This window comes from Lolium perenne, chromosome 2, assembly GCF_019359855.2.
Source record: "Lolium perenne isolate Kyuss_39 chromosome 2, Kyuss_2.0, whole genome shotgun sequence".
Classification (NCBI taxonomy): Eukaryota; Viridiplantae; Streptophyta; class Magnoliopsida; order Poales; family Poaceae; genus Lolium; species Lolium perenne.
Genome location: NC_067245.2, coordinates 180,529,477 through 180,552,032, shown reverse-complemented (window position 1 = coordinate 180,552,032; position 22,556 = coordinate 180,529,477). Strand labels below are relative to the sequence as shown.

General features: G+C 43.9%; 2 protein-coding genes across 10 annotated transcripts; both read right to left on the bottom strand.

The window, feature by feature from the left end:
* Positions 1-10,889: 10,889 nt before the first annotated feature.
* LOC127320800 (uncharacterized) lies at positions 10,890-20,790 on the bottom strand. 7 transcript variants are annotated; one of them, XM_051349868.2, is made up of 15 exons: positions 20,608-20,789; positions 20,448-20,525; positions 20,290-20,358; positions 19,544-19,642; positions 18,622-18,708; positions 17,912-18,526; positions 17,311-17,754; positions 16,176-16,237; positions 15,986-16,085; positions 15,147-15,226; positions 14,948-15,034; positions 14,777-14,841; positions 14,418-14,653; positions 11,306-11,560; positions 10,890-11,220 (listed from the first exon to the last, which is right to left on the bottom strand). In XM_051349868.2, the coding sequence occupies exons 1-13, from the start codon at positions 20,725-20,727 to the stop codon at positions 14,562-14,564; spliced, it is 1,998 nt and encodes a 665-aa protein (XP_051205828.1). In that variant the 5' UTR covers positions 20,728-20,789; the 3' UTR covers positions 10,890-11,220; positions 11,306-11,560; positions 14,418-14,561. The 7 variants fall into 7 exon arrangements, with proteins under 7 accessions (XP_051205828.1, XP_051205824.1, XP_051205825.1 ...); XM_051349864.2 differs by having other exon boundaries at positions 14,777-15,034; XM_051349865.2 differs by having other exon boundaries at positions 10,890-11,215; positions 14,777-15,034.
* On the bottom strand, positions 12,106-14,419 carry LOC127320802 (uncharacterized). Of its 3 annotated transcripts, none has more exons than XM_051349870.2 (3): positions 13,765-14,419; positions 12,512-13,694; positions 12,106-12,353 (listed from the first exon to the last, which is right to left on the bottom strand). In XM_051349870.2, the coding sequence occupies exons 2-3, from the start codon at positions 13,641-13,643 to the stop codon at positions 12,340-12,342; spliced, it is 1,146 nt and encodes a 381-aa protein (XP_051205830.1). In that variant the 5' UTR covers positions 13,644-13,694; positions 13,765-14,419; the 3' UTR covers positions 12,106-12,339. The 3 variants fall into 3 exon arrangements, with proteins under 3 accessions (XP_051205830.1, XP_051205832.1, XP_051205833.1); XM_051349872.2 differs by having other exon boundaries at positions 12,512-13,677; XM_051349873.2 differs by having other exon boundaries at positions 12,106-12,344; positions 12,512-14,419.
* Positions 20,791-22,556: the final 1,766 nt, after the last annotated feature.

Genomic DNA, 22,556 nt, shown 5'->3' with positions numbered 1-22,556 from the left:
ATTTTTTGGTATATTCTTAAGAAGGGTAGAGCATGAATTTCTCTTTTGGGAAAAGATCTCAAGGATAAGAGGGTGAATAGGTTTTCCAAGATATTCACTTTATTTGGTTTTTGAAGCTAAATTTTTAGACGTCCATTCTAACTAGGGTCTCCTAAGGTCAAACAATGGCTCTGATACCAACTTGTCAACACCCGGATTTTTAAGTCCAAATGCCTATTATGCCATACATCGCAATCCCAGGAAGATTGTTTTTGTGAGACATAACAGTTGATATCATAGAGTCATCATTTATTACAAACCATAGTCTTCTTACAACAACGGATCACATGATCCACACTTACAATAATAGTTTATCTAATGATCAACAAACTAGCGGAAGCGAAGTAGTAGTAGTCCATCTAATCCACAGGCAACGCTTGACGTTAGGAGGTGATCCTAATTATCGTAGACGTCCTGTTGTTCATCGTCCTGATAGTGCTGCTCCTCTTCATAGTCTGGCCATTGGAATAGCCAGGGACACAGCCATGAGTACTTTAAAGTACTCGCAAACTAATACTAATGTAAGTACTAACAATTTTATTCAGGGGTGCTAAGCTATAGGTTTATTTGCATAAAGCCAATTTTATTTCATAAGCGAGTTTTAACAGAAAGACTCCTCATTTACCTAACTTAACTCAAGTGGGAACATTAGTGTCATTCCCACAACCATGTTGTTTTCAAGTCAAATCACCATTCACTACATCATTAATTTTTAGAAACATCTGACAACGGAACAGTATGGCCTTTCCAATCGTCCGTAACTGTGGACACGGCTATTCGAATAGTTTTACACTCTGCAGAGGTTGCACACTTGTGCCACAACTTTTGATTATATCCGTCAGGAATAACCCTGAATAATCATAACTCAGTATGCGGATCATCAACCATAACCTTTCACTTATAAACTCTAGTATAGGCACCTCTCCCCATGAGCTTGGCCTCCCGGTGATACCCAACTATTATCCCGGGAACTGCACAGGGCTTGGGTCGTACATTCACGTCATTTCACTTTCAACGGAGGTAGCCTCGGCATAACCTCTATGACGCTTGTTTAGAGGGAACCCATACTAAGGCACAAAAGTTTCTAGTTAAGCCTTACCCATAATCAGGTATTGTGGGGGTACTCAAAATTGGAAAGGTATCGCATTCAAACCCAATCATCAGTTTTATCAAAGTCCCCAAGTCATTCATGTCATATTCAACTTCAAAATCTTTCAATAGAATGACTCATCATTCCAAGGTTTTCAAAGTCATTGGTTTTCACATGTTCCCATCTAGAGTAGTCATTTTTAGTTTAGCACTAGCAACTAGTCATGAGGGGGCTAATCTATCTTGTATTGCTCTAGGCTACCTTTGATGTTCTTGAAACACTCTAGACTTAGACCAAAGTCAAATATAAAGTAAGCTTTGATAAATAAAGTAAAAGCTTGTAAGAAATAACAATAAGGGTTGGATCCTTAAACAAAAATCAAAGTGCAATGGTGCCTTGCTCCATTAGAGCTTTGCACTTGGGAACTTTTCAAGAGTGTTAGCTTGCCTTGAGTGTGTAGTGATCAAAGTTCTCTTCCTCCTCCTGAGAGTAGACCTCCTCCTTGTATTCCTCGGTACTAGCGTCGATAAACGGATACGAGGTATACCATCACCAAACAATAATTAAGGGCTAGACTAATCACACACATGATTCACACCACTTATTCTAGCAACACACATGAATCATACAAGGGGTTGACTTGTGTTTTAATAACTTGTAAGAGAAAATAATTTCCTCCCATTGAATTTTTTTAAGATTTAAATTCCTCAAATGATAAAGTATGATCATATGTTGACCAAGGTCAACACCTCATATATAGCATTTGGGAAAAGATTTAAATGAGATACTATATCTCATGTGATTTAAAACTAGGGATTTCTATTTTCGTGCCCCTGGCTCCTTAGTTGTGCTCAGTTTTCCCCAGCCCCTTAGTTTTTCCTCAGTTTTCCCCAAAACCTTGTCTGAAACCCGCAGAAGGAGCTCGGACGGAAGGAATCCCGTTAGTTGACGTTGGTTGGTGCTGGCAAGTGGGGCCGCTGTTGGTGCCCCGCAGTGGACACGTCTTCACTTATCCAGATCATCGTGGGACCCACAACTTGTCCATGTTAAGTGCGCCGGACCCACAGCTTACCCAGGTGACCATTGCAAAATGGGAGCTCGAGCCAGCCCCGCGCCTGTGCCCGTGCCATTGCTTCCCCTTTCTTTCCCCGCGCCCCATTGTTCTTCTTCTCCGCCAGCGGCAGCCCTTCTCCGGCAGGCGGGTGATGTATAGTTTCTCTTCGACCTCCCGTTCTTCATGGCCGCAGTATGGACCCGTGCCTTTGACAAGATGCCCTGACTGCCCACGCCAGAAGCCTCTGAAGCGGTCGATCTGTAAGACGGACGAGAACGGCAACCGTGGACGTGAGTTCCTTGCATGCGAGAGCTTGCCATATAGAGAGGGGGATAAGGTTAGATCTCGCTCCAATTTCTCTGTTTTCTCTCGATTTTCTTGCTATTCCCTCGAATTTGGGATTTAGGGTTCCCGTTGTTGTTTTCAGATCCTGAAGAAATGCAGGCATTTCGAGTGGATCGATGTGTACGTTCAGAGGCTTCAATTGCAGGAATCAATTGGCGCTATTGGGGAGCGCAATTTGGGAGGGTGGGGGGACTTGCTGTAGAGAATGCGGCGGAGAGAGGAGCCGTTCCGATTATGCCTAATGCTCCCAATGTAGGACTGGTGGAAGTGAAGGGAGAATGGAAGAAAATGAACAAGCAGTTAAGGCAGCTGATCGAGTTGAAGAAGCAAGCTAATCTGATGGCTGGTTGTTTTTTCTGTTGTATAATTGCGATCGGATTCTTATCATTGCTCACCAGGCGCTAGAAGTTGTTACAAGGGATACCTTGTTACAAATTCATTATTCAGTTACATGTACTTGTAGTTGTTTTCATGGTTAGTGTGTGTATTCACCGAAATTACCAACTATATTGGAATGCTTTATGTATGCCTCATGTTTATACAAGGGATTCTTATCATTGCTCACCGAACTATATTAGTGTGTGCCGTTTCAAATTACCGAAACTATATGCCAAAACTATATCCCCTAAAAGAAAAAGGAAAGCAAAAGATAGTTGATAATTGTTAGAGGGGTGACAATAATGCATTCACCAAAATCCGCAAATATGTATGCCTCATGTTTATACCGAAATTATACCACTTTTGGGCCGTTTCAAATTACCGAAACTATATGCCAAAACTATATCCCCTAAAAGAAAAAGGAAAGAGAAAGATAGTTGATAATTGTTAGAGGGGTGAAAATAATGCATTCACCGAAATCCGCAAATATGTATGCCTCATGTTTATACCGAAATTATACCACTTTTGGGCCGTTTCAAATTACCGAAACTATATGCCAAAACTATATACCCTAAAAGAAAAAGGAAAGCGAAAGATAGTTGATAATTGTTAGGGGGTGACAATAATGCATTCACCGAAATCCGCAAATATGTATGCCTCATGTTTATACCAAAATTATACCACTTTTGGGCCGTTTCAAATTACTAAAACTATATGCCAAAACTATATCCCCTAAAAGAAAAGGAAAGCGAAAGATAGTTGATAATTGTTAGAGGGGTGACAATAATGCATCCACCGACAGAGAGAGAGAGGGGTGGCCACGAAGAGAGAGAGAGGGGTGGCCACGAAGAGACGAGGAGGGGTATACTGCCCGTTAGATCAGTTGATCAACGGTTCGTGGAGTCGATCCGTGTGACAACGGCTCAACCAATCAGGATAAGTTTGGGCTTCTGAGAGCATTTGTGGAACTTGAGGGCAAAACTGAGTAGTACTAACAATCCAAGGGCACATAAATAGTAAATAGACTAAGGGATTCAAACAAAAAGAATTACAAAATGAAAAATGCGTGTTTTGTACAATATAATTCATATTGGGCTACATCAAATTATTTGCAATTCAAATATACATGAGTGTGACAATTATGGCATCATTTAGACAAACTATGTTTTTGGGGAAGATGTTTTGCAAAGGGGTTTGAGTGGAAAACCATGCATCTTCATAGCTACACTAGTGATTCTGAGAAGTGGCAATTTGTGGTAAAACTTGATTTATATATGTTTGTTAAGGTTTTCTTGGTGGCAGGTTGCGTAGGAAGACTCCATGAGTAGGTGCCACTATGTTTTTATTTTTTTGAATTTTTTTGCGCATGAAATTCCTCAATTAGATATGTTAATCTCATTTGTTGACTCTCTGTTGACTAGCTACTTGAGGGTAAAACTGAGTATATTGCACTTGCCAGTCTAAGTACTCGAGGGGAAAACTGAGTACAGATAAAATTTCTGTATAAGGCCCGAGGTTATAACGGAGTACACCAAACGTCCCCGGGTTAGACTCGTGTCGCGGTGCACGCTGCAGCCGTGCATAGCGGACGCGTGTTGCGGTACACGCCACCTTCGTCTTTATAGATCCCTTTTCCTCTCCCTCGACGCACGTTCTCACTGCAACCGCCTCTACCGTCCCATCATCTTCTCCACAACCGAAGAAAAAACCCCGAAGAAAACCGCCGGTGATGGAGAAGAATGAGATGCCCATTGTCGGCGCATCAGCCGCCGGCGCATCGGCTGCTGCCCCCGTCCAGGCCCATGTCGCAGCTTCCAACGTAGCAGCTGGCGCATCAGCCGCCGGCGCATCGGCCGCTGCCCCCATCCAGGCCCCTGTCGCTGCTTCCAACGTAGCAGCCGACGCATCAGCCGCCGGCGCATCGGCCGCCGCCACCGTCCAGGCCCCCGTCGCTTGGGACCCGTACGAACCAGTGTCGTACGTCGCGCCGGAGAACCCCTACGACACCAGCATCGTCGACGACGAGCCGGAGGTAACCCTTTGCTCCCTTGTTCTTATCCCATTTCAGTCCTTTTGTGTTAGATCTAGCGTTATTAGGGTTCCTCTGTTCCTAGTTCAATCCATTTGTGTTAGATCTAGCGTTATTAGGGTGCGTCTGTTCCTAGTCCAATCCTTTTGTGTTAGATCTTGCGTTATTAGTGCTTGTGATTTGCTTTTGTTTAAGATTTGTGCCGATGATGATGAATATTTGGGCACAAATTGATTCAGGGTTTGGTCAGTAAAAAATTGGTGTGTTCAAATTTGTTGTGCATGATCTTTGGTTTGCTGACTCAAATCCTGGATATAAGTGTGTCCAATGTAACTGAGGCTACCTCTTTTTTTCGAGCCCATATTATCATGCATGATCTTTGTTCAGTCTCTGTTCCATCATCGTTGCAATTGACTCCGTGTTTTTTGCACGATCTTTGGTGCTACGTGACAGGTGCAGAGCAGCGACGTCGACAGCGACGATGAGTCCTTCCACACCAAGACTCGTCACGTCCTCAGGAGGCTGCAGTCCGGCCATTACGATGGTCCCTTTGCTCGAGGCATTTACAAGTGCCCCTTCTGCAACAGGAAGCTCTGCGCTACCGACTTCAACTGCCTGGTGAACCATGCTGAATCCATTGGCAGATGCGGCGCTAGAGTTGGAACGACGGTGAACGTGCATGCGTTCATGGCCAAACACAAAGCACTTGGGATTCACTTGCGCAACCTCCAGGCGAGTCACAGGCGCAACCTGGAGGCGTTGAACATGCCTACTGCACTCTCTTTATGTGACTGCTCTATCTGTAGAGCAGCTTAAATTCATGTAAAATGTAGCTTATGTTGTAGGGTTCTATCGGTACTACTGTTGGATCTGTCGTGAATATATCTATGCTATGTTGGCTGCTGTATGCAGCTTATCCTATATTTTTTCTGGATTTGTGCCCTAGATTTCCTACCTGATTGGGTAAAAACGAAGGCATAAAGAAATAAATGTCGTTAAAAAACAGAAGGAGAAGCTGCTCTAGATTTGCTATCAATTTGGGCTATCAAATATGAATGAGATCGAGCGAGAGAGAGGAAAAAGGTACATTGAAAACTGCTAATCTGTGCGAAAGAGATAGAAACCACTCGTGCCCATGTCCTGGACCCACACGGCTCCACACGCTACGGCCCCACACGCTACGGCCACACAAACATGGTCTCGTCCTGTCCCACGCGGTTCCTTCCTACCAGCCCCACACGACGCGGCCCCACAAACGACACGACCCCACTCGTCAGCACGGAACGGCCAACTTAACGGATTCCTTCCGTCTGAGCTCCTTCTGCGGGTTTCAGACAAGGTCTTGGGGAAAACTGAGGAAAAACTAAGGAGCTGGGGAAAACTGAGCACAACTAAGGACCCGAGGGCACGAAAATAGAAATCTCTTAAAACTACTATGGAACAATTTAATATCATTAAGTAATCCCACATGAGGAGCTATAAAATAAGATCATTACCTCATATTGGATTACTTAAAACAATGATTTAAATGAGAGAGTAACTCTCATACCATTTTAATCAATTTAATTTAGATGATGTAAATGGACTAGAAATGGCTCCATAGCCATTATTTTGCTCTAGTCCATGATCATACAAACAACTATGATATCTTTTTTCAAAAACAAGTAGAGTATGCCAAATGTGATTTATGAGAGTTGGAATCAACTCAAAATCACTTATGGTTGAAATTTAAATAAAGTTTGAAGTTAGAAAAGGCCCTGCCTTGTTATTTTTGCTATTTGAATTCTCCACCAAATCTGAGGGTGAGACCAGTGTGGTTGCTTAGATCTTTTTCCAAGCTTTCCAACAATATAAAGTTCACAAAATTTGGTTCTGCCGATTTGAAACTATTTAAGTTTTAGTAAAGCATATGCATGCAAATTCAAACAATTCCTAAATTCGAATTTGAATCACTGGGCTTCGGCGGGAAAAAAAAATGGGCCGCAACGGGGAAAAGAAGTTGGGCCAGCCCACTGCACGTCCAGCGCGAGCAGGCCGCCTGACTGGTGGGTTCCAACTGTCAGCGAGTCATAACAGGAGAAGGGGTATGGGCAAGCGTGGGACATTGGATTAGAACTTGATCTAACGGCGCACGAGCATTGTCGTCTCCGACGAGATGCCGTAGCTCTGGCGGCGAGGCTAGAGGGTGGGAGAGCATACCGGGGCTCCGGCGGTCGACGGCGAGGTGCGCGGTGACGTTGGCGAGGATGGTGAGTCGACTGGTACCGGCGGCGGCGCTTGGGGAAGCTCCAATCAACGGCGGTGACCTGTGGGTACTGGTGGCCTCCGGCTTCAAATTGGTGCTGCTCCGGCGAGGTGGTGGCTTGCTAACTGGTCGAGGAGAATCAGAGATGGGAGGAAAAGCAGTGAGTGTGAAGAATGAAGGAGCGGAGGAGCTCTATTTATAGAATCGCGAGGGTGCTGCGGGTGCCCGTGGAGGTCAAGTGTGGCGCGGTGTCTCCGGTGCTCGAAGGGCCAAGGCGAGGACGGCGTGGTGTAGGCGGCATCATGGCGATGCTCAACGGCTAGCTGGCGCAGAGAAAAGGCGACGGGATCGCTCGCGATGATGTAGAACCTGTCACGGTACTGGCGGCGGAAAGTCGACGAGGATGACGGCGATGGTGCCTCCGCGTGCAGTCGAGTGTGTCTACGGGCTAGCTGGTGTGGAGTTGTCGCTCGGTGCAGAGGGAGAGGTGCATGGAAGGACATGGGAGATGGGGCGTGGCCATGCTCTGGCGCGTCCAGTGCGCGCTCACCGCGCAGCTGGCATGGTCCTGGGCGTGCTGGGCGCGTGCTGGCCTGGCCAATGCCAGCCTCTCGCGTGCCAGGGCCGTGCACGGTGCTGATCAAGGGTGCAGAGGGAGTGTACCGGACATGGCTAAGGGAAAGGAGAGGATCAGAGAAAGAGGTGGCATGCTGGCCGGCATGGTGCACGGCATGGTGAAGTTTTGGCTTTCTACAGGCTTTAATCACCAAGGCAAGTACATGGCTTCATGCAGGAGACACAGAGGAGCAATTATCATCTCAGAACCAAAGTGGTTTAGGCTAAAATCTGCTAGACAAAAGCATGTTTGTTCAATTCAGAAAGTTGCCTGCCAGGTGCTCGACAGTATGGCCGCATGAACATTTTGTTCAAAATTTGCAAATCTTTTTTGTGAGATTGATTTGAATAATTAAAGGAGTAGAGTGATGGTGGTGGTGGTCAAATTGCTGCAGGTTTGCAAAGTTGCAAAAAGGTGATGATCTTCACTTTGCTTCAAAGTCTCCACTTGTCACCTTTATATTGGTCAATGTAAGCAGAGTCAACCCTAGTGGTCAACACAAGAAATGCTCACCTTGATATGCTCTTGGATGAGGTGGAAAGAGTTGGCCAGGTTTAGTTTGGGATTTTCTAAATAGAAGGGCTCAAAGTGGGTGACATTTTATGTTTGGCCGAAATGACCATTATCACATGTGATGGAAATTTGAAATTTCCTTTGCTTTGAAAAGTGTTTCTTTGATTCCAAATTGTTTGTTGTTGAGTTAATAAGGTGTCCCAAACATTGGCACAAGCTATGGTGACCTTGTTTGAGGGTTTGCAAAGTTGGCCATATGTGTATGTGAGTGATATTTGCAATTTTCCCACTTCTTTTATTTCTCTCTTTTTAGAGTTCTTTGATCATGTACTATGGTTTAAGCATATTTGATCAATCACAAACACTCATCATAGCAATATCACAAGAGAATGCATGCACACTATGTATAGCACCATATGCAAAAAGAAAGTTTTTGTTAGTTCCAAATTTTGAGCATTTGAATTCTTTGTCTTTATTGAATTGAAAACTTGGGATGTTACATGCAGCTTCCATTCTGGCTATGGTCGTGGCTATGGGGGAGTGTGGGGCAGCGACAGGTGCGAGGGCTACCTCGAAATCCATGGTGGTGGTTGTGGCGGCGAGGATGTCCATCGCTTCTGGACTGCTCGCGCCGGTCTACTTTGATTTTTCACGCGGGGAATGGCTACTGGCGGGAATGTTATCGGCCTCCCTGCCACTGACACGCGGGTTCTACGTCATTTTCGGCGGACACTCGACGCGACCGTGGAGCGTCCGTGGAGACGCAAACCTGGTGCATTTTTGGTTTAGGTTTGTGTCGCCGCGGACGGCCCGGTCACTTTGCTTCGACCTGCTGGAGGAGGGCCCAGACGCATTTTCGGTCACGGCGGACGCAAACGGTCGCTCAGCGTTCGTTTGAGTCGCCCCGTTGGAGATGCCCTTATGTGTGTCACGCCCGAGCCGCCCCGGCCCAGCCCGACCATTCCCATCTTCTCCCCCTCGAGATAGGGGTGGGCAAATATTTCGAAAGTCACGACTCGCACTCGAGACCCTAGGCTCTGATACCATGTAAAGGTTCTTGCACTAGTCAACGCAACCAACGAATTGATAGAAAGGGCTAGGCAATCTAGTTAAACATATCTACAAAATCTAACCTTTGGATTTTGATCCCCCAAGTGCTAAGAGGTATTTTCCCCTTTTCCCTTGATTCTAACCGATTTCAATCTTGTTTTTGGTTTGATTGGTCCACATGATGGAAACCCTAGCATGTCTAATAGTTTATTTGGTTGACGCCTAATGGTTTCTATGTTATGATTGCTATGAAGCATGTTAGGTTTGTTGTTGGATTAGGGTTAGGGTTAGGGTTTGTTGGATTAGGATAATGGTTGGAGTTTGGTTGTATGGCTTGATTTCTTGTGTCCTATCATGGCTAATTATTGAACACTTCTATCTATGTGTTGTTGAAATTACGTTAGGGATGACAAGAATTGTTCATGTTCATTATGTGGATAAGGATGTTTTTTGAAAGGAAACATAGAGCCGGATCCGGATGAGCTTGACTTGGTGTTTGACCGTAGCTTAACTATGCCAAGGTTTTGGTACAAGTGAGGATTTACTTGAATTGGAATGAGCCAAGTGATGTTGTTGAGTTAGAGGGATGACATAACGTGGGGTTTGAAATGCACATCCGTTGAAAGACAATGCGTATCAACCCCGAGTAACGTTGGACTTCTTACAAGGAGATGGTGGGTGAATCACAAGACAAGGTTCTGGAGTTGTTTCCGACCAAGACGATTGATGTTAATTTACAACTTGACTTTAACCGGCGCGCCTCCCTAATTGATGATAGGAGCCCACCACCCATGAGCCAAGAAAAAATCACCGAACCTCCCATGACCCAAGATGAACCGTTGGAGAAAGAGTATGATGAGTATGAGCACATCGAGAATGATTTCAGGATCAATGACAACAATGTAGGTGATTTGGACGCTGAGAAAGAGTATGACGAGTATGAGCACGCTGTGCAACGCGGTTGTCCCAGCGGTGCTTCTTCCTGGTGCCTTGGTCTTGCCACCACAAGCACATTTCAATTCTTCGGGAACAATCCAAAGTGTTGTATAGCTCACTAGAAACTGAACTTAGAGTTTGTTTGGCACCCCATGTTTCATATCATCCGGCAAAAAGAAATGGTGGTATGCTGAAGCCATTTTTTCATTTGTCCAATGAAATGACTTCCATAAGAATGGCGGGGTTAAGGACATAATTTGACTTAACATACCAAATGCATTTGCTGAAATTTCCAATCAAAATGACGGTACTAAATCCTTGACAGCCAAACACGTTTACATATGGAATCTCGGATGAATTATACTCCCTCCGGTCGGATTTAATCGACGCGGAGGGAGACCCATGCATGTGTGTTGTTAGTAGATAAGCGCGTCAATTTAATCCGTCCAGAGGTAGTATGATTTTGGCACAAAATGATGGCTGCCAAACAAGCTCTCGTAAGCTGTCAGCTAAGGCTAGGGACATATAGGCTAATATCATTGACAACCAGCTCCTGGGTAGGAGGGACTCCAACCATTAACAGGAAACCGTAAATAGTAGGAAAACACTGGAGACACTAAACGCAAATAACAGAGATACACACGGTGCTTATCATTTCTCCTTGCTCTCATCCATTAAATATAGAAGAAGAAAAACATTGCAAGATCACCCACAAGGGCTCCCCGAGAGCAGGAGTAAATGCAACGAACATTCAAACTTGCTGACAAGACCCAACAACAGCATGGGAAAATCCACCAGGCGACACCACAACACCTAGTAGTAGATAGGTCGTTGCTATCACAAAACCCCAAATTGCCAACTTGCGATCATCCTTCTAGTTGATGAACCCGTGGTTCCCTGGTATTTGTGCTATCTTTGTTCTAGCCTTGCATATAAGGAGACAGGGGACATTAGACATATTTCAATGTACGATTCTGAAGAACACTAGAGCAGCCAGCTCTGATTGTCACCTTCTTTCAAGACCATGAAGGGTGGTAGCAAGATCAGCATGGTTCTCTCAATTCAACAGCAGCTACAGCAGATTTAACACATCTTCCGTCTCCAAGCACAAGATCCACCAGAAATTGGAAAACATCTGTGCGAAGGTTGCACATCCAGAGAACAAATATACCTTAACATCTGCAGTTATGCATCAAACAGCATAACGACACTGAATGGTTGCTTTGTAACCCTTAAGCCCAAGTTGTTAAGGATACAGCACAAGCCTGAATCATTAAACGCGATCACAAATTTTGCAGGACCAACACATGAAATTATTAGATTCACGCAGACAAGCAGCTCACATAGCTAAAGCTTAAACATATCAGTTCCAATATTGTCCGACATTCCTTCAGGTTTTGCAGCACTTTGCTAAACTTATCATATACATTCATCCAACTTCCTATTGGCCACGCTAGGCATGAAACGAACATTTTCTCAAACAAGACATTAGGTAAACACATATATTAGATATGTTGTTGCTTACTTAGTTAACTTACCCAATTTATAAACACAATTTAAGGCTCCAAACCATACGAACAGAAGAACACTCAAGTGAATGGATTATGGATAGATCACAGTGCAATCTGCCACTAAAACATGTTATGAACACCTGGTAAGATACGATGCATGAACCTTACCTTCCAAAAAGATAAGACCCCAAACATCACGGTAGCTCAAAACAGACCCAAAAAGACGATGCCACCAACTTCATCAAGTAACTGAAAGCATATCGCAACTTCACACGCACGCACCCACGCACTGACACAGATTGATGAAATTATGGAACTGAATTAAGTTACTCACAAAGCAAACAGCATGAGAAATCAACCAAGTACCACCGAAACACCTAGTACTGAAATAGTTCATTACTACGTCACAAACCCTTAATTGACTCTATGAGATTATCCATCTTATTGGTGAGACGCACCACTGGGGTCTGTCCAACACATCACTGGTGACGCACAGCAACCGATGCCCCTGCCGGCAAACTTGCTCCAGTTTGTCATTCTGCAGAAACTAAACATGTTTTGTTATTGTGGCTCCAAATGTTTTGGTGCATTGTTCTAAGATTTGACAATAAAATGAATCAAAAGGAGAAAACAGGATACTAGTTAGAATGCTAGATTGTGTAGCAAAAGCACGTCTAGCTAGATCAAGGATTACAGCAACAATACCTGGTGGATTGTAGAAGCTCATGAAGGGGAAGAGCGGCCGAATGTCTTGTCCTTCACACAACTTTCTTGACCGCAGCAACTTGAGATCAATAGCGTAGACACCAAGATCTGTGGTGGCGAAGATGATATTGGCACCCTCCACGGAGCCAATCAACTCCAGTTTGATCGCAGGATCTCCAATGGGGAGAAACGGTATGAGGTTAATGACTCTATGTTCTGTCCATGCTGCAATTCCGTCAGGACCCACCTCCCTTGACCACAGGTGAAGGCTGAGCTTGTCCAGGTGGGCGACTCCCAGCCTTCCATCCTCTGTTGCCATGAGAAGGGTGCCCCGGTCGTAAACAGCCGCCGCTGCCGGCAGGACAATCAAAGAGAGGTAATGCCTTCCTATGTCGTACTTGAGAATTCGAGCGCCTTGTGGCCCAGACATGAGGAGGAAGTGGAGGGAGTCTTCAACGAGCACACTGTGCATCGCAGTAAGGTAGCCGTCATCGACGGGGTCAAGCTCGTCGAAGAGGTCAAGCTCCACGACAAAGTGATGCTCGTCGACGAGGGAAAGCTCAGACGTCGGCGTGCTCCACTCACCCGTCTCCGACGAGTACTTGTAGGCGGTTACACTCCCCACCTCCGCATCAATACCGACAAAAACAACATGGAAAGGGCCCTTGTGGCAGCTGGCGTGGTCGCAGCCGTCCACAGCACATAGCACCGCGGTCCCGAGATAGAACAAAGACCTGCGGGGGTCGCTCACCTCTTTTCGGCGGTCCGTCATTGGGTCCCAGACCACAAGCTCCATCGGCACCTCACCGTTGTCGAGGAGGACACGGCCGTGGCGGCAGTCGCACACGGTGAAGTCAGCCAGCTGGGGGTCAAAAGTGCATGGGAGGGAGGACCCAGTGGTGGGGACAAAGCGACTGACGGAGCTCACCTCACTGTTGTAGATGAAGCCAAGCATAGGAGGCGTCCGATTGAACTTGCGGTAGTTGTGGTGGAAACCAGGATCGGAGAGGAGACTGCGCCAGAGATTGGAGAGTACGGAGAGGCGGAAAAGGCATGCGGGCTCATCTGGCGGGAGGCGGAAGAGGATCTCATGGACAAGTTCGTCCGGCAGATCTGGAACGAGCGTCGCCATGATTTGCAGATCTGGAGGCGGAAGAGGGGATCTCCTTGGAGAAGCCGGAGGCTGAGAATTGCACTTTATTGGAAATAAGAACTAGTCCTTCTATAGATGGAAAAAAGATTACTTGGCTTACCAAATAGTGATTCAGATCCCACGGCCCTCGCAAAAGCCGTTACTATCTTCTTGGGCGGTTTCCATTGTTCCCGAGGAGAGGAGATGAACCACAACAAAAGAACAAGCCAAATAATTAATTACAACCAGCTAATAGCCTGTTAATCCTAGCTAGAACACCGCTGGCCAGTTAGCCATCCATGACTAGGAGGTAATGAGAGAAGGGCAGGCACATGTTAGTAGCACCACTGGCACACAGCTTTTTTCTACCTCGATTTTCTCGACTAGAACTTTTTTAACTCTGTACACCCAAATTTGAAATCCTGGCTCCGCCCTTGGAGAAGGCACCATGTTACTAGCACCACATGCACATTTAGCACTGCCTTAATTTCCACCTCTGTCTACTCATTATCCAATGCACGATGTGTTAGTACTAGTTTTTTTCAAGATGAAAAGGCTTCCTGTATGACATTATTTGTCGAAGTTAAACTTGGAAAGAGTTGGGACCTTGCTAATAAACACAGCTTATTTGTTTGGTATTTAATTACGACATTCTTTATGTTATATTTATTTTACCCATCGAACCAATGTACACAGAAAAGCAAGGTATGAAGATAAAAGTGAAAGAACGGTAATCACCAAACCAGTACCACTTATGCCAAGTGAAGAAGGTACCTGGAAAATATCAACAGCACTCTGCTTTTGGTGCAACTGACGTCTCAAGTTTCCTTATATGTAAGATTCAGCCACAATGTATTCCATGAACCAATAATCCAATATATACACAATGTAACCAGCAAGGAAAATTACAGTATATGATTACCAAATATTGAACCACAGAAAGTATTGTGTCACCAGGCACAAATTAATTGTTACAGCACTGCTCACAGAGCTCCTCAAATCTGGCCAAGCTGCAAAAAAGCACTTATCTGTATGCTTACTTTGACTAAAGGTATTTGTGGAAACAGGCAAAATTATAACCCAAACAAAATAACACTGAACTAAGTGGCAAAAGGAACATCATGGGAACGGACCTTTTAAGGAGAGGCTTTGGGTTGTAAGGGAATAAATCCTTCTGATGAAGATCTCCCAATGTTCTCTTTAACGAAAGGAGACATACTTTAGCACTTAAGAAGAGCTCTTTTTCGCTATTACTTCCCTTGTCACGAGAGAAACCTAACTTAGTGTTTTTCAAGGTTCTTTGCCTCTTATAAGTGAGTTTTTGTATTTGCGCCTCGTAAACTGAATCATCAATAAAAGCATCCCAGCACTGGGACACCAGTCGTAAGCACCTGAGACAGAGAGATATACATCACATTGAGGAGCCTATAATAAGATGTATATCTCTCTGTCTTTTTGTGTAGTTTAAATGCATCAGAAAAGATATGGAAGCTACTAACTGACCGTAATAGATACTGGGCACAATGCACACCTACATCTTTTGATATGAGATAATCAACAAGCACCAAGTGATCATAGCTCAACTGCACAATAAATGTAACAACAATTAACAGAATCCTTGGTATATATATTATACAATCAAAGAGGACAATAAATTTGGTAGGCCTATAGATAACTGACTAATGGGTCAGAAAATGTAGGAGTCCAAAGTGACTCATTTCGTAAGTCTTATCACGAATTTCCAAACAGTCCATATGCCTGAAGGATCCAATGAAATAATCTTTGTTTGTACTTTTGTGCAAACTGCAATGCAATCCTACAGTCTGAATGCATGGACCATCTGTAGTTTACCAATATCTGAAGTCTCACACTAAAAAAAGGACGTACCCAGTGCTGAGAGCTCCCGCACTGTGCGGGGTCTGGGGAAGGTATTAGTTGCAAGCCTATCTGAAGTCTCACACTCTCATTTCAAAAATTAATAATGCTTAAGTTGGGTAAGACATAGTAACAAGAGTTATTTACCTCTAGCTATGGTAGCTGATGTAAATTTATGTGCTCCTATTATCTTGATCATTATTAGGGCCTTAACTAATTAACTGTCTATTTATTTTATGAAGTGCAGTAACCAGAATTTCAGAGCTATAATCAGTAGAGGAGGGCATCTCCTATCTTTTACTGCTTAAGACTACTAGAAGCTTGTTGTTGCATCTTTTACTTAAAGAACAGCATGAAACCACGAAGGCATGAAGTCAAACAGAGTGTCAAAATGCTAGTTTTTAGAGATCATTGAGAACGTAGCAAATTCCAATAGAGTAAGATGTATAACATGTTGAATGACTCACCAATGAAAGCAATACGTGGAAAGTATGAACTGGGTCAAAAATGATGGAGAACAGTTTGGCACCAATCAGTTCAGAAGTACATTTACTTTCCATGTTATCTCTGCAAATTCGGACAAAATGTGATAACTAAGATACCTACAGTCTGGATAACCTTCTCAGTGAAATATAATATGGTATATCTTCTGCTTACATTGCCAACAAAATAAGTGGAGCATCCAAAAGCTGTAAGAGAATGATGAATAATATATCGTCCTGCAATATGAAGAAACATAAGCCCAATAGTATAAGAATTACTCAACCACGGGGACTATGTATAATGATCATGATATCTCACTGATACTCAAGATGTGCCCAACGCAGAAAGCAACTCTCTAGCTATGCACATAATATAGATCCAAATAGTCTACTGCGAGGAAACAAACTACCTACAGAAGGTGACAACAAGCTCTTATTAAGACAAACTGATGCAGAGATGCATGAGTGCGAAGATAAAATACAAGCAAGAAATTTCCGGTCTGTGCGGAAGCGATGGCGTTCCGTGATGCAGTTCTGTTTTCACAAACAAGAAATTTCCGGTCGGTCATCTTCGAGACGGACCATTCTGAGCTTGTGCGCTGTTGGGAAGCGAGGCACACAGATCGTTCTATGAGTGCGCCTATGCTTCAGGATGTAAACAAGCTTGTATCTTTTTTCAGTCTTTCGTCAGAATAGTAGTCTTGCCAGGTTACAATTAGTCTACAGAATCCAGTTCGGTTAGTAGTCCAGATATAGATTATTAAAATAGGGATATAGGAGTCCTATTCCTAGTTGCATACTTCCAAGTCATAGCCGGTTGGTCCTCCTATACTTGTATCTGCTGCCGTTTGGAGGCAATAAACAATCAATCTATCTTCTATGTGGTATTCTCAACCCCTCTAAATTCTCTTGATCTACCTCCTGCCATCTCATCAAGTTGCCAGCAACCACACCAGGACGCAGAGGACGAACTCGTCCTCCTGTATCACACCCCTATCACCTTTGAAGCTCTAAGCAGCCACAACAGTGGCTCACCTCTGTGCGCGGTCAGCATGTTTAGGTGGTGTGTCACAAGAATGGTTGGTGGCGTGGCCAGAGTTCTTAGCGGACAGCCTTCGTGCTGATTGTAATACTGCTGTTATGATTTCATAAAGTGAGGCAGCCCCCCCCCCCCCCCCCCGCACGCGCACACACACACCTAAAAGACATACTCCCACAAGAAAGTTGACAAACTCAAGCAGAGACTAGTTTTTGCCATTTAACTAAAAACAATGTTAATGAGCTATCTGGCATTTAGAGCAGAAGCGTACCTCCTCCATATATAACTGCAGAAAACATAGAACAATGTCTGTCGATGATTTCGAGTCCAAAATCTTGTCTAAGCAACATCTCTGAAACCAGTCTGAGATTTCTGATAGGCCAAAATAGTTGCAATGATCAATGCAGCCTTGCACTTCATGACCGAATTCATCTTTCTTAGATGAACATTTCTGTCTACTATCACTTCCACTGCAACCCAAGAATATACAGCAGCTAAGAAACAAATACATAGCCTGCCTTTGTAAGTGTCGAGTAGATTTATCCTTAATCTCACCCAAAAATGGGGATCCTTCTAAGCAGTTCTCCAGTTTACTGATATGTCGGGACATAGGTTCGTGAAGAAGATTCTGGAAGTGGTCTCGGAGTAATTTCAGCAAACAAATAATATGTGAGCAATTCTGCTGCATGTGAGGCTTAAGTCTCATCATTAGCATCTGCATTGAAAAAGCATGATTGGTGAGTGCTTTCTTACAGACTGTTTCAGTTTCATAAGAAAACTTGATCTGCACACTGGTCAGCAAACAACTGTGTTTTAATATGGGTTCATCACTACTGTACAGAAGCAATAGAAAAGTTCGTGCAGAACATTACCAGAATTTTGTGCTTATAATACTGAGAGAGACCTTTTGGGATATCCTGTTTCTCTTGTAAGAAAGTCACTAATCTAGGAATGACATCTACAAGCTTCACAAATATATCTCGTCGGCCCGTGTCTTCCATGTCACTTTGCTCAACTAAAGAGCACACGAGCTGGAGGAGACTGCCTGACACAAATCCAAGCTGTGCATAATCTCTACTAAAACTATCTCGGTCATCCTTGACAAGGCTTACAACTTTCCCTGCAATGAGTTGGTTACCAGGATGCCAACGTAACTTCTGAATATGATGAATGGACAGGCATATGAAGTCATCTTTCAATTCAGAGTCACTGAGTTTCAGAAACTTCAAAATAGTATGTAGTACTCGAAAGAGGCTAGTCATTATCAGCCTACTGATACTGACACATCGTAGTTTAAGTACTACCATAAAGATTGTAATACTGGTGCTACTAGTCATAGTGCTTTGACTTATGCTTTCCACAGCAGAGGAACAACAAGTAGAGACTTTTCCAGAACAATTGGTGGCATCAATTGTAGAATGATTATGAGCGGATACTGTATGTATAGCTGCCCAGACAAGCTCAACAAACTGAATCCAAACAGCTTCCTATGAATAGAGCAACAGAAGCGCAATAATAAATAAATAATTCTATAAAGAGGTGTATGCACCATAAAACAAGGAGAAGGTCACGAGCAGCATACAAACTTCATTAGGGAATTAGAGATGGCCATCAAGATATTCCCAGCTGAGTGCTTAATATAGTCACTACAGAAATGATGTAACCCAACCTGAAAAGCATCAGGGTAACATAATAGATGTTCAGTAGCTCACTAGACATGATATTCTGGGCTGCTACAATACAAAAGAGCGTAAATTAGCAACACACTAACCAATATTCATTGCATGAATTTAAGTGGACAGTGTAAAAGAACGATGAAAATCACCAAAGCAAAAGGTTATGCCAATCTGAGCCTAGTGACAGCACCACACGCAGTTCTGCACATGCTAGATGATAGATGAGGCGTCATTGGCATGAACAGGATGGACACGCTAGAGGTCATACAGGAAGCAACAAAACATTTATGCTAGATTGCCACTTCAAGAATAAAATGATATCTTCATTACAGACCTGAAGGCTTCGAATGCAATACAATAGCCTGAATTGATGCCACCTCAAACTATCAATCTAATACTGAAATAATAAAGGCCTCAAAGTTCCAAAACTTCTTCAGGCCAATTGTTGGTGCAATGCTATTGTTCCATGTCCATTTTCATGTATGTTTAGTTTGACACGTCAACACTACCTATGGAGAAAATTATGACATCGGATGCAAAGACCCAAAGTTGACTGGCATAAAGTTGCACTCTTCTAATGTCAAAAGTATACCTCAAATTTGTCAAAGCAGGAGGTTGCAGAAAAATGTAGCCAAAATCTACTATTATAGTCTGTGATGCCTGGTAAAAAAAATATCTTCAAAAAAAAAGGTACTACCGCCAAAAACCCTTGGGCCAAATTATGATGCATGCGCATCGTAGGACAGATCGGTCCAGGTGGTGGCCAGGCATGTAGTATCATGGCGAAAGAATATGAGGCATTGATGACAGCATATGAGAAGTTCTTACCAATATGGAGGTTATATTGGCCAGGCAGCTAAACCCATCATCAAAGTGGTGGTCTGGTGGCAAACTGCAACTGTGAGCTTCTCCCGAACAGGAGACAATCTCCAAAAGGCAAGAGGATGAAACAGATAAATATGTATTATCTCTTCATAACTTTGTACTAAACCGAAGAATGAAGATGCAGAATAGCAGATCAACATGACTTTCAAATTAACAAAATATAAAGAATAAGACCAAGACAAGGTCATGTGATATCAGTAAACTCAAAAACTGATATGGTACAGAATGTATCAGCAAACCTACATAAAACCTGTATGTTTCAAGCCGTGCGCAGCCCAGTTTGTCAGTTCCAAACGACTAACCGAAACCCACACTATCAGTAGCATGATTGGCACACTCGAGATGCTCCATGAGGACATCTTACAATGCCGACAACACTTATGTGATACTCCCTCCGTTCCGGATTATAAGATGTTTTGGACATTTCAATATGGACTACATACAGACTGAAATGAGTGAACATACACACTGGAATGTGTTTAGATACATATGATTCAGAAAAGGACAGAGCATCTTATGATTCGGAACGGACTGATACTAGTTACATGTTTCGTATGTGAATTCTAATTCAGTAAGAACTGTAAAGCCAACCATCAGAGCAACTGATAAATGGCTCAAGCAAATCCAACTAAAAACTATATAAATAAAAAATAAGTCAAAACATAAGCAACTGGAATCTAAAGTAATACCTCATCCGATGCATCCCCATCGTCCACCACCTCCTCCTCCTCGTCCCATCCTCGAATTGCCTTGTTTACCTAAGGAAAAAAACCCAACAGTCATGGGAAGAACAGGAACAAACAACGCAAAACAGCAGTAAATAATCAAATCGAAGCTAGAGGATTACCCGGGCGAGCATCAGGAGCACGCATCGCTCTTCCTCTCTCAAGAGCTCTGGCCGCCGAGTCCCCGGCGGTTCGGGTTCCTGCACAAGGGAAGACGGCGTGACGTGAGAGGATACGTGGGAAGGCCGGGGTTACCAGATACCGGCGTCCCGAGTTGCCTACCAGGTAGGGGAGGAGGGAGTCGGCGACGAGATCGCAGAGGCGCGCCAGGTGCTGCCTCTCCCGCCACCGCCGCCGCTGCCGCTGCGCCATTCCCTCTGTGTGGGTTTGATTCGAATCCATGCTCCGGAGTCCGAACTGAGCAGTGAGAGCCTTCTCAAGGCATAAGCGGATTCTTCGTTTCCGCTTTTGCAGTGAGAACACGAGAAACTGTTTGTACTATTTAAAAGAAAAACTCTGTGTCGATTTTGAGGTTACAATGCCTGGCCATGGGCAGCTCGGCCCGAAAAACTCGGGCCAAGGCCTAAAAATGTTGGCCTGACACCTAGGCCGGGCCGGGCCTAGGTAGCCCGAAAAGTCCATTTAACACTACGGCTCGGCTCGCAGCCCGATAGGTATCATGGGTATTTGGCCGGCTGGGCCGGGCTTGGGCCTAATTTTTTAGCATCGGGCTTTCCGCCCAGCCCGAGGCCTGGCCCGGCCCGACATATGGCCAGGTATAGTTACAAAAGAGAGGAAACATATGTATGCATGCATACAAATTTTAGGAAATTTCACGCTTTCAAATAAAACATATCGCACTTACTAAAGTTTTACTTGACCCACTGGAATTAAAGTACATCACCAAATCAAGGGCTATAAACTTTAATGTCCTTATGTGCGGATTAAAGACCGGATTTTCTAAAGGATCATAATATGGTACTCCATGCAACAACTTATGTATACTTATTCCACTACAAATCAAATAATAAAGAATTGAGGAACCATTTTTGACTTATCTTTTCCATGCCTTTAATCAAGTAAATATTCCTACCATGATCCTCCTGGTATTTTTTGGACTAAACTCTTGAACTTATGACAAGGAAATTAATACAAGTTCTCTTAAGCCTTTATCATTTCATCCTTGTTTATCCAAATCTCTCTTCACCAAACCTCAGAAATGAGAGAGAACTATGCATCTATTTAGATAATCAAATCCTCATCTTTTGTGTACAACCCTAGGTTATAATTTAATTCATTAAGAAGTGAGAAAAGTTATTGATACTAACCATAGCCATGTTTATCCAAGAGAATACAACAGAGTGATATAATCTAGTAAACACTTGATCTTGGAGGTGCCAACCATATTTCACTATTGATATCTTAGGAAGCCAACCCATAATCATCACAAAGTGAGTATTGATCATAAAACCCTAAGAACTAGGGGTGATTGTGATAAGAGAGGAGGATAACGAAGAGAAGTTAGTGAAGAAGAAGTTGATCATGTCTAATGCATGATTATGCTTTAAGAGATATAGGAGAATAAGCTCATTAGAAAACCCTAGTGTGATAAGTAGATATCATCCATCGCGTGAAATAATAGGGAGGCTACTAGTAAGCAACCCTAGACCATTTTCAACATCTTTAATATAAGAAAAGTTGCATTACACTAAAACTTTGCTTAACCAAGAGCCTATATCCACACTAATAATATCTTGGAGCAACTATCATCTTGTTGCGAGGAAGAGCAACCCTAGTCCATGTAGCATATTTTCTACACACCTAAAACACTAGACCCATATCTCAACCCTAACTTGTGTATCACTTAGTAGCCATACGTAAATCCAAGGCCATTCCTAAACTCAAGTACAAGGGAGGTGATTGGTTTAATAACCCTAGCGAATGAACGCTGGTGTTCAGGTGGTTACGTACGCACGCACACATCTGTCGACGCGTGTCTAACGTCGTTAGAATCTTTCTCTGGATACCCCGCACGGCCCACCCACCTCACCACGAGCCACCTCCCTACTATCTTCTCCTTGTGATCCCCTTCGCTGTCCACATCCATCCCACCTCATCTCCCCTCACCGCTGCAGGAGAAGCAATCGGCAAGATTCCCATGGAGCAGGCCGTACCGTTCCCATGTCCCCGCCTCCTCGTCGTGGTCGGGCGGCCTCGCCGTTGAGCCACCT

What these genes read in the sequence shown, in the direction of transcription:
- LOC127320802 (XM_051349870.2), bottom strand. Translation starts at nt 13,643, where the DNA reads ATGGCGACGCTCGTTCCAGATCTGCCGGACGAACTTGTCCATGAGATC.
- LOC127320800 (XM_051349864.2), bottom strand. Translation starts at nt 20,727, where the DNA reads ATGGATTCGAATCAAACCCACACAGAGGGAATGGCGCAGCGGCAGCGG. An exon ending in ACTCCCTCCTCCCCTACCTG is followed by an intron (nt 20,526 to 20,607) that starts GTAGGCAACTCG and finishes TCCCTTGTGCAG; the next exon opens with GAACCCGAACCGCCGGGGAC. An exon ending in TGTGCCCAGTATCTATTACG is followed by an intron (nt 15,035 to 15,146) that starts GTCAGTTAGTAG and finishes TCTCTGTCTCAG; the next exon opens with GTGCTTACGACTGGTGTCCC.